This window comes from Arachis hypogaea, chromosome 18 (assembly GCF_003086295.3).
Source record: "Arachis hypogaea cultivar Tifrunner chromosome 18, arahy.Tifrunner.gnm2.J5K5, whole genome shotgun sequence".
In the NCBI taxonomy this organism is placed as follows: Eukaryota; Viridiplantae; Streptophyta; class Magnoliopsida; order Fabales; family Fabaceae; genus Arachis; species Arachis hypogaea.
In genome coordinates, this window is record NC_092053.1 from 122,273,365 (window position 1) to 122,285,917 (window position 12,553).

At 33.7% G+C, this 12,553-nt stretch overlaps 1 protein-coding gene across 1 annotated transcript; it reads right to left on the bottom strand.

Annotated features, from left to right (window-relative positions):
- Positions 1-299: 299 nt before the first annotated feature.
- Positions 300-6,796, bottom strand: LOC112771296 (peptidyl-prolyl cis-trans isomerase CYP22). The gene is made up of 7 exons (XM_025815989.2): positions 6,386-6,796; positions 5,766-5,789; positions 4,540-4,627; positions 2,514-2,606; positions 1,695-1,727; positions 1,532-1,588; positions 300-697 (listed from the first exon to the last, which is right to left on the bottom strand). The coding sequence occupies exons 1-7, from the start codon at positions 6,562-6,564 to the stop codon at positions 587-589; spliced, it is 585 nt and encodes a 194-aa protein (XP_025671774.1). The 5' UTR covers positions 6,565-6,796; the 3' UTR covers positions 300-586.
- Between the last annotated feature and the right edge of the window lie 5,757 nt (positions 6,797-12,553).

Consider the following 12,553-nt stretch of genomic DNA (forward strand, 5'->3'; position numbering starts at 1 on the left):
AGTTTATATAAAAATCTCAACCTGCGGGTAGGGTTAGGGTTGACTCCAAACCCTACCCTACCCTACCCATTGCCACCCCTAGTAACAATTTACTCTCTATTTTAAATTAACTTCATGTATTGACATTTCTGACTTTTCATGCAATAATCAATTAGTCCTTAGGGTTTAAAATTAAATTGATCAAGTTAATCTCACAATGTTAAATTATCGATCAAGTTAATTCCTCCATCAGCTGATCAGTTCGAAATACTAATGTGAAACTTTAACTATCATATAATATGCTATTAGACAAGTAGATATGGCTCAAAAAAAGTGTTTCAATGAGATGACTAAGAATGGTTTGATTAGTATCTCCATTTAGCAACCGAGGAAAACTACACAGTTGCATCATTCAACAATCCAGCGATAAATTTTCCGATATTATAATAATATTTAGTTTCGATGTTCACAAAGATAGTTTGCATACAAGGCGTCATTCTGTATAGTGATTGATAGTGGCTATAGAGGATTCAACCAAAGCAGCACCATCGTTTGTTAGAGAAGTTACTTGTTCTGTTCTGAGTCAAAAAGAGAATTTGCATGAAATTTACATTTCACCACATTCAGCAATGACACAAGCTAATTTCGGCCGGTTATTGGGTCCAGTTGCGACATTCTCGATCTTCCGGACAACCAAAAGACCATCTCCAAGCACTCTCTGCATGAAAGGAAGACAGGAAAATGACCAAAATTGGATAGGTTTGGCAAAATAATTCAAACAATGCAACCTATTCAAGGATGCATATGAAATGAAATATTTGAAGAGGCAAGCACAATAAATGAGCAGTGAGGATGGAGTGTCAAGGGAAAGGACACAACAAAGCCAGTTCTCTCGACCGCAGTAGTGCATAATCTTTGCAAAATAACAATAAACAGGGATAAAGGATAAGAAGATATTGTGTTTATTTTCAGTATCTGTATTATTAACAAACAGTAAAAGTAAGTTGTTCATATGCCTAGGCTTAAATTTAGGTGGCTTTGATTTGTCCAGCATCAACGCCAAAATACCTAACGGCCTAACCTGAAGTCAACAAAATTGATAAAATTATTTGGAAATTTTTTATAATAAATGAGCTTCATTAGAACATGATCTATGATGAACAATATGGGAACTTATATTATTATTTGAGCAATAGATATCAATTAGAGTCCAAGTTAAGGGTTTAAGGAAAATAAATAGTTTGTGTTGTTGTTTTCTTTTGGTTACAATGAATAAACCTTATATGAGTACCAGTTACTCAGTTAGCCAAGATTTTCTCATGCTTTGCAAGAACTCTCAAGGCTTGAGGAAAAGGTCAATAATAACAGATCTTAAGGAGGGATGGGGTTAGTGAAAAGTTTTCAAATTCCTTAAAATTGTAAAATCATTCCGACGTAAGGATTTAAGCTTAAAATTCCCAAGAATGTAAAAACATTCTTCTAACTACACCAAACTCCATATGGGCGGTTTGAAGGAAAATAAAGATAGGCAACCAAAGAAATTGAAGCATACCCCAAAAACCACATGCTTGTTGTCAAGCCAGTCACATTTTGAACAAGTTATGAAGAACTGAGCCAAAAAAAAGACAATTTATCAGTAGAAATAGAGCTTCACCAATTTCATGTCACTGAGAAATGGGAAGAGAAAGGTAGTGTAGTGACCGATGAAATTTTACCTGACAACCATTGGTGTTAACTCCACTGTTTGCCTGCAGATTAAGAGTAACCAGACTTAGCATTTGACATGGCAATCAGTAAAAGCATAATTAACACAATCAAATTGAATCAATTAGCAGTTTTAGTAATAGAACATAACAAAAACTTCAAAGCACTTGGGAAAAAGGGGGATTGCCTTGATTTGTGAATATAGTTACTGATTAGAATGTTGAAAATCAAATAAGTTATTTAATTTTAGAATTTCCATGATTCCATTAATTTTGACTAGCGTATGTTGGCCAACCTTTTTATATTTTAGATATTAATACAATTTATTAAATTAAGAAAGTAAAATTATATATATATATATATATATATAATAAACAGAAAAAACAATATAACTAACTCGGTGGTTAAAGAGTGCATATGAAGCATAACCTAAAAATACCAAGTTCAAGCCTTCACAATAATTATTTTACAAAAACAATGTGAGATACACAAAGTCACTCAATCCTCCTTATATATAGGTATAGAGGTGTAGATGTACAAATAATAATAATAATAATAATAAGCTTACTAAAACTTAAAATTTGTAATGAGTTCCAAACATCAATATCTTGTAGATATGTCATTTTCATATATGCATACAGTCAATTATTGCTACAATTAAAGAGTTATTACAAAAATTGATTACAATGATACTATCACATTTATAACTGTAATATTGTACTGATATAATTGTACCCTTTGCAGCATGGTTTAGACACAAAATACCATCAATAGTCACCCTGTTTTGAAATAACCCAAAATTAATGCAAGATGAAGCAATAATAACATACCATTGAAAGAAGACCAGGGCCAGTATGCTTGGCAATAAAATTTTCATCATCAAACTTGTGTCCATAGATAGAGACACATCCACTGCCATCACCCTGCCAAGGAATATTATACTAGTCAATTCACATTACAACATGATAGATTTCTAGATTTGTAACATTTGTACAGCAGTATAACCAAATCCTCTGAAGTCAAATCGAATGCAGTTTACTATACATATGAAATTGAATTTGAACCCATACATCTCATTATTTGTGATATTATAATGATAGCATAAAAAGTTAGTGCAAATATAATAATTTAGAATAAAAATGATGCACTAAGAAGATAGATTGTGTCATTCACTGACAAAAAAAAGAAAAGAAAAAAGCTGTACAGATAGCCTACAATGAAGATAAACTAATTAATAGAATTAATTAATATGACCACTTGGTTGGATCACGCATCTTTCATCTATCTACCTGTTGCAAGGTGCATAACCTGTTTAGCGGGATCTATCTTTGATATGCATGGAGATTATAGAGTTTCTCCCTTTTGTTTGTTTGTATATTACTATTCGTATTGAGAATGTCTTATCCTCCACATCTACTTAATATTGTTTCCTTTGTATTTAATAATGCTTCTTCATTTATGAAAGATAAATACATAATGACCACATAATGTTTGACATTGAATTCCCTAACCACAAATGATGTGTAAAATGGTTTCAACGACGAGAAATGGAATATGAAACAACCTTAGCCCAAGGGTAAAGGAGGAGGAAGGATGAGAATGGGATGCACTTTAATTGACATAAGAACAAAGGCAGGACATTTGAACACGAGATAAAGGAGAAAATTTTATGGCAGCAAAAGTGGAGAGAGAAAGAGTGCAAATCTGTAATAGAAAATGAGATAAAGCCTATAATTGGAGATTGGAGAAGTGATGTAAGAATTGAGTACATCTGGGATAGGTTGGAGAGCATGCTGACGAGGGGACTACTTTGTCTGTCCTTTTTCCAATTCTTTCTTTCTTTAATCTGTTTTAGTTTCCTCTATTTTGATAGGATTCCAATTAGCTACTCCAGTTCCAATCAGGTTACAAAAAAAACCAAGTAGCATAAATTATAATATATATAAAAAAAAAAGGGATATAAAGGAAAAACCACTTCTAAAAACCAGGATGTTAAGAGGGAAAAACATGGTTTCAATGAGAATTCTATCTCACACCAAATCAATAATTCAGTATAGGATTCATACATCTAAATCTAACCCAAAAACAAAAGGTGAGGAAGTGCACTTCAACGACATTGGGATTTGACAAACCGAACCTTGATACCAGCATACCGCATGATGTAGAAGAAAGGGGGAAAGGCTCTTTCAAAAGCCAAGTGTTGAGGGAGAATTTTCTAAAAGGTTAAATGGAAGTACCATGTCCTAAACTCATCTGATATCACATTCACACTACTAAGTTAATATGTCTTTGGAGATAAATTGAAGGAATAAAGGAAACACTGCTATATCTAGCCCTGACTAAAATTGAGTTGACAAGTGAAAGCTACAATAATAAAAGAAAAAGACTTCAAAGTGATGAAATATAAAGTAGTTGTCATTTAAGAATTCCAGGGTAAAGCAAAATGAATCTACATTTAAATACTATCATGTTGTGGAAGTGGTTGATTCATTCATCACTCCCCCCCACCCCCACCCCCCACCCCCGTTTTCTCTCTTTTTGTTTTTTTGTTTGTCCTCTATTTAAACTTCCTTAGCAGGTTCCTTATCCTCCTAACCCTTTCCTGATCATCTTCTCTTCATATGAATATCTTCTTTATCTGAAAATATTATGCACTTTGTTCTTAACCATATTGGATAGGAAACACCGACTATATACCTAAGATGCTCCTCATGTTCTATGTTTCAGATAATACCAAGTTATACATACAGATAAATGTGTAATCAGCTTAATAATTTAGGTTATAAAAGGGCCTCCTCTTGCATATGATGTAAAACAGTTATATTATAGTCAAAGTTACAGTAGCTACAACGATACCTTAACGAAATCACCAGCCTGAATCATAAAATCCTTAATAACTCTATGAAATTGACTACCCTTGTAGCCGACAGGTAGTCCTGCTTTCCTGGCAAATGAATAAGCTAAAGTGTTAGTCACCTCATCAACAGAAAACGAAACAATATTTCATTCTGATCAAGTAGCTATTTGAAAATTTAGCTTTCACTTTGCAATTGATTCAGAGCTCAATTAACTCATGTGCAAGAAAAGTGGAAAAGAAAACTCATACAAACAACATATAAGCTAGCTACCTTTAAAATCCCAACTGGCATCTAAATAAACTTTCAATTGAAAATACGTAAGTGTTGTCTTGTATTAGATTTCTACATTTTCTTTTCCCTGTTTCTAGATATTAAATATTATTGGATATTATAACTTTCCATCATCACTTGCACCCCCAAATGCAGCACAGAATCGATGGAACAGGGACAGTTGCAATTAACCAATTTGAAGCATCTACAACACAGCAATCAGAGAAAAAGGGGGTTGGCAGAAGCAATGAGATCGACTTGCAGCATATGCAATTGCATGGAGCAAGCAGCAATTGTAGTTGCAAGGAGGCAAAGAAATTCAGATTTTAGTTGCACCAATGGGATGGGTTAGTTTCAAATTCCATATTCAAATCACACATTTCAGCCACAAGATTGTAGTGGAGTGATTTTTGGTTGAGTTGTTTCATGCTGGGATCTGCATATTTTCTGATTTTATGCTGCTCATCCTAGACCAGACAGTGACAAGGGATCAGTATGATCATACTATCTAGCTGCTTATATGTCCTAAGATACCATCCAAGATGTTTTGCAAGGTGATCAGGATCACTAACCAGCCTTACAAACTTGCAGAATTGTGCTTCGCAAGTAGAATCACAATTTTGACAACCATATCCCATATCGGAAACAAAAGTCCGAATAAGTTTTATGGTCTAAATGATCAAGTTATCATCCCAGAGTCAACACTAGCATAGAATGATCATCATCTTCAATTTATCATCGTGCCAATTGCAAAAGAATAACTGCTGATACCATAGAATGCATTAACTAAACATCAAAATACCAATAACTATCAACAGAGTTTGAAAGCAGAAAATGGCAAGAACAGATTGAAAACTCAAAAATTAAAATGATTAAGCTTATATTGCCACTCAGTAGTATAAATGATAATGGTGCCGATGAGAATGGATCAGATGGAAAAGATCATTTCACTACCTGTACTCCCCAGTGCAGAACTGCCTGCAAAATAGTAAAAGTCAAATCCCTCAAATAGAAGGAGAAATAAAATTAATTATGAAACCACATAAAGCGACATCAATTAACATACTGAATCCACTACCAAGAATCATTTACCAATAGCATCAAGTTTAAACATACAAAGATGATCAAGACTGTAGAAACTAAGGAAATACTTCCGCCAGAAAAGAGTAACTTCATATAGGTTAATAAGTTCTTTTCGGTTTCAAAAGAACGATCATGAATAATTCTATTTTATATTATATATCTGGGTTCTCTAGTTCCTAGAAGGTCATACCAACTCAACTACTATATATTAACTTCCTCATTGATTCTCATCATTACTGTTATTACCATTGTCATTTTGCTCTCAACTAAAGGATACAAAGGAATCTTTTTAAAAAACAAAATAAAAAAAAATTGCAGAGGAAACTTGAAGAATCCCGTAGTACTTTTAGGTTAGACTCCAAAGCAACAGTACAACATTTCAGAATTATAAACTTCCCAAGCATCTTACTCCTATTCCTATATTTCAATTTCAAAACCAGACAAATAGATAAAGAAATAAATAAATAAGTGAAGCGAAAAGTGGAAAGAACCTGAAATTCTCAGCGGTTTTGGGGGTAATATCAGCGAAAAGCTCCATCTTGATCCTGCCAGCAGGTATGTTACCGATGGTGACATCGAAAAAAACGATGGGGTTCTTAGGGTTGGAAGGGCGCACGTGCCACTCCACGCCTGCGTTGTTGCTGTTGCCTCCTCCAACTGAAGAACCCATTTCGAACCTCGCACGAGTGAAGCACACAGCACACTTAGTTGAGCTGCTGCTGCTTGTGTTCTTGCTTGGGTGTACTTTATACGTGGAAGTGTAATACTTGCTTCTAGTTAGTTTTCTTTTTTTGTATCTGGCGGTATTTTTAGCCCATTAGATCAACCCTCAACTACACGTCTAAGCATTTTTGGTATTTTAGTCTAATTAAGTAGACTCAAATTTAACAAAAATTATTTTCATTCTACTAGGGTGTACACATGCATATTTCAATAATGCTTCTTCGTTTTCGCATTCTTTCTTTCTTTCTTTTTTGCTTTTCACCTTATTCGCTTTCCTCCTCCTTCTTCTTCTTCGGGTCTTCTTCTTTGCATTTTCTTTCAATCATCATTCTTTTATTGTTGCTGTTGTTGCTGCATTTTTTTCCTTCTTTTAAGTGAGGTTCATTTGGATCAAGAAATGAATTCGATGTGCTTTTGTTGATAATTGAGTCTTTTGGACTATTTGTTCAAAATTGAACTAATTTCGGTTCATTTGTGAATTAATTGAGATTTACTTGATGCTGCTAATAAGTATTGACCAAATTTTTTATTTGTTAAGTAATTTCGGTTCATTTCTTAGTTTAATTGATGTTCATTCGGATCTAGAAATAAATTGTATGTGTTTTTGTTGATGATTGAGTCTTTTTTACTGCTTATTCAAAACTGAACTAATTTCAGTTCATTTGCGTGTTAATTGAAGTTCAGTTGATGCTACTGTTACGTTTTGACTAAGTTTTTTATTTCTTAAGTAATTTTGGTTCATTTATTAGTTTATTTGAGGTTCATTTGGATCCAAAAATAAATTTGATGTGTTTTTGTTGATGATTGAGTCTTTTTGAAGTTTGTTCAAAACTGAACTAATTGAATGGAATGGAGTGGAATCTAATACCATTGAATAAAGTAATAATGAATAATTTCATTCTTCTTTGTTAAAAAATTTGGTCAATACATATCAACAGCAGGTTAGCAGTAAATGAACCTTAATTAGCATATAAATGAACCGAAATTAGTTCAGATTTGAACAAACAGTTAAAGAGGCTTAGTCATTAACAAAAATATATCGAATTTATTTTTGGATCCAAATAAACCTCAATTAAACTAAAAAATGAACCGCAATTACTTAAAGAATAAAAAATTTGGTCAATACTTATTAGTTGCATCAAGTGAAATTATTTAATGATAGCATCAGAGAAAATCAGAGCTAAGAAATATGTTAGCAAAATGTTAGTGTTATTGGTGATGCATAAAATGACACAAGTAGCACTATAACAAATTCTATAGGTTAGTTACAACAAAAATAGGACAAAAACACCAAGTGCACCTCAATTCAAAAGAAAGACACCAAAAGACAAACCAAATACATCGTAATTATGTTTTGATTACATCATATAATGTGTGTTCAAAAAGACATGCAACTCAATCAAACATGCATAAAATGACACCAAAAGCACTACAACAAAATTCTATGGGTAGTTAAAACAAATTCATGAACAAAATTCCTGAAAAATAGACAGAAACTGATGTAAATCATTCAAATATGTAAAAAATAACATCAGAAGTACAAGAACAATATTCTGTTTTCTAATTACAGCAAAAAGAAGACAAGCGCACCAAATATACCTCAATTCACATAAAATACACCAAAATTTATTTCTGATTACTACAGACAAACTCAGTTCAGAACATGAAAACGCTCAAACATGCACAAAAATACATTCAAATCCTTCAAACACATGTAAATATAGGTAAAACTATACAAGAAATACTATGTAACATCCTTACACCGACCTAACACAATTATCACCAAATGAACAGTAATGAGAACAGTAATATGTACTTTAACGCAAGAACACAAAATGAATCTCTAAATAAACAGAAATATCACTATCTAGTGTTTCGCGATCGAAATGAGAAACAGAAAAGTGAGAAAACTGGACGATTAGTGAACAGTACCTTCAATAATCCCTTTTCATCTTTTTTTGTGTTTGTTGGTGAAGATTTCGAACTTAACTTCCAGATTTCCTTCAATTTTCGCACTATTAAACAGTTGTGTGAGCGCGTGCTCACACACACTCTAATCTAAGGTTAGTTTTTGTTGGATTTGGACCAACTTAGTTAGACTCGATTACCAAAAAAATTTATATGTGTAGCAGGATTGTTATTCAAAATGGGCTTCAAGATCCAAATTTTTCTATAGCGGTCTCTTAGATAGAGCCCCAAGCACTATAGTGGTCTCTGCGTCATTTTTAGCGCTAAGTCAGATGTTGGAGGGCTGAAGTAGCCATTTTTGCCACACTGGACAGTCCCAACGGTCAGGTGACGTGGATTCATTCCAATTTGAACCTAATTTGGTCTCTTCCCCATTTTATAACTCCCAAATGTGCAGAGCGTGCTTTTCATCTTCTTGTTTATCTCTTTTTTTTCTTCTTTTCCATCTCATTTTTTCTACATAGTGAATGTATAGTTCCAATTGAATAACATTGTTTAGTTAAATCAATTTGAAACTATTAGACAAAAAAGTGAAAAAACTAGACGAGTGAACAGTACCTTCAATAATCTTTTTTCTTTTCTTTCTGTGTTTATTGGTGAAGATTTCGAACTTAACTTTCAAATTTTGTTTAGTTTTCGCGATGATTTTGAGCTATTTTTGAGAGATTTTAAACATCATTTGAATTTTGAGAGTTGCAATTTTGATCGAGGAAGAAGAACCGTTTTTCATAATAACGTTCGCGCTATTGAATAGTTGCATGAGCGCTTGTTTACACGCACTCTAATCTAAGGTTGGTTTTTGTTGGGTTTGAGCCAACTTTATTGGACTTGGTTACCAATAAAACTTCTATGTATAGCAGGACTGTTATTCAAAATGGTCATTGAGATTCAAATTTTTCTATAGCGGTCTCTTAGATAGAGCCTTGGGTACTATAGTGGTCCCTGCGTCATTTTTAGCGTTAAGTCAATTGTTGAAGTGCTGATGTAGCCATTTTTGCCACGCTAAACAGTCCCAACCGCTAGGTGACGTAAATTCATTATAATTTGGACCCAATTTGATCTCTTTCCCATTTTATAACCCTAATCCCAAATGTGCAGAGTACATTTTTCATCTTTTTCATTTTTTTTTTCTTCTTCTCCATCTCTTTTTATTTACATAGCAAATGTATAGTTCTAATTAAATAACATTTTTCCGTTAAATCAATTCGAAACTACTAGAGACATCCTTAATAGAAGTGAACAACATTTTCAATGCATCTCATAGCATTGCAGCATTGCAGCATTGCAACCAAACGATATGAAGAACTAAACGATAGCTCATGTTCACAAATAAATCAATTCGGAAGCCAGGAATTGAAATAAATAAAATAAAATAAAGCGAGTCCAATTTGAAAGCTCAACTCACAAATTGAAGTAAGCCCAACGCAACATGCAACAGAAGTAGATGGTAGTCACCAAAAAAACAGAAGTAGATGGAAAAAATATTCCAATAGAGACAAATGAAGGGGAACATACAAATAAATCGGAAACAAATAGTGAGTTAGTGATTGGCAGCTAGGGGTTTATGAAGCAGCTTAAAAGAGCAACTAGTACAAGGGTGAGTACCTGAACTAAAGAGATGGAGAATAAGAAAAAAAAAAAAAAGAAACGAAGGAGATGAAACACATGCCTAGTGATGAGTCCGTGTTTGATGATATATTTTGACTTAATTTGGATGGATTCTAGCACATGAACTTACACTTAAGCACCAAAATAGCATACTTTTGTGTTTTGCCCCTAAATTAAACCTAAATGTGAAAATATGCAATTTTGTGCTTGAAATGAGCAATTTAATTCCACTTTTATTCCATTTGATGCCATGACATACTTGCTGAGTGATTTCAGGCCTTGGCGGCAAGAATGAATAGCCAAAAGTGGAAGAAAGCATGTACAAGAGAGAAAACATAAAGAAAACAATGAAAAGCACACACAACGAAGTGTGCGTGCGCACGAACACCTGTGCGTACGCACAGGTCAACATTCAGCCAAGTGTGCGACGCGTCCGCACAGGTCCCTGCATGTGATTTTATTAATGAAACGCGTGCTGTGCGTTTTCTGAGGCCTTTTGGCCCATTTTAGAAGGCTTGGATGCTGATTTTGGAGTGCTATATAAGGGGAATTCAACACATATGAATGAGAGGCTTCCATTAGGTTAGATTAGGTATAGAATGCATTAGGAGTAGGAGTAGGAGTAGAGTAGAAAATGCTCTCTTAGGGTTTTAATTAGGGTTTATCAATCTCAATTGTAGCATTTTATAGAAGCTTTGATCTTTGATTTTGCTCATCTTTATTGTAAGTACTCTCAATTTCCTCTTTAATTATAGCACATTTACTTTCATTTGCCTTGATTCAAGTTACTTGTTTATAATTGCAATTTTGGTACCTTGGAATTTTGATAGATGAATTTAATGTTTTATGCTTTCTTTATGCTTGATTGGATGTTTATTGTTGATTTTGTGCATAGTTGGTTATTGCTTCTCATTTCTCTTGCAATTTTTTATGTTTTATTTTTATGCACACAAGGTGTTTGTGAAAATGCCAATTATGAATTTTGAGTAGATCTTCCCACCTTGGCTTGTGGTTTGAGTTCCTAGGATACTAGAGTCATAATGTCCGACATTTAGGCTGCGTTTGTTTCTGAGAACAGGACAGGACAAGACACTGAGAACAGGATAGGACAAGACACTGATGGACAGAGACACAAAATTTTGTGTTCTTATATTCTGTTTGGTGATAAACTAGAACAAATTATGAAAATCCAATTTATTCTCATTTTTTTTCATTCAAAAAATTTGAGATGAAAAATATAATAATAAAAAATATAATTAGAAAAAAATAACAAGAATAATGAAAGAAAAAATGAAAAATAAGTTGTGTCCCTTGTTAGTGTCTCCGTGTTCTTCCTGTCAGGATGGACACAAAATACACTAATTTTGTGTCTCTGGACACATTATTTCTGTCCATGTCTTCTCTGTCAAATACGATTTTGTGTCTTTGTGTCCCTGTCCCAGTGTCCTGTCTCTGTAAACAAACGCAGCCTTAGTGGTAATTCTTGGGTAGTTAGTTGACTCTTGTTTCCATTAACGCTAGCCTTTTATCAACTAGTTTGGTAAGCTGGTTAGGACTTATGGATTAAGGTCAATTATACTTGCTTGACTTACTCCTCGATGGTTGGGGTTGACTAGACGAGATTGACTCATCATAATTACCATAGTTGTGGTTATGGCGATGATAGGATTCCTTGGATCTTCATTCCCAAGCCAAGCCCCTTTTATTGCATTTATAGCATTTTCACTAGTTTTGATCTTATTCCTTGTTGCTTGCATTACTTTTAATTTTGATCATTTCTTGGTTATTTAATTTCTTAGTTCTTTTAATATTTAGTTCTTTGATTACAAAACCCCTTTTGTCCCCCTAACAACCGAAAGAGCAACACTTCAATTGCGTCCTAGGGAGAACGACTCGAGGTTGAAAGACTCTCGGTTTATTTGTTTTGATTTGAATTTAACATTTGATTTGGGAATTAATTGTTGGTCTAGACTATACTTTCAACGACGGAATTCTATTTTGTGAAAATTTAGATCAACGATAAATTCTCTTTATCACCTAACCGTCGGGACTATCTAGCGTGGCAAAATATAGCCACATCAGCATTCCAACAACTGACTCAGCACTAGAAATTATTTAGGGGCCATTATGGTGTCCAGAGCTCTATATGAGGGACCATTATAGGGAAATTTAGATCTTGAGGATCATTTTGAATAATTGCATAAATTTCGGGACTATTGTAAAAATTTATTCCAATAATTCCGAATCTATGTAGTGCTTGAAGAGCTTTCATCACTAGCCATGTTTGGAGCGTACACAAATCTGCAAACAACATGAGCTTCTTGGTATAGCTTCATCTTCTTTTAAGAACTAGGACTGCT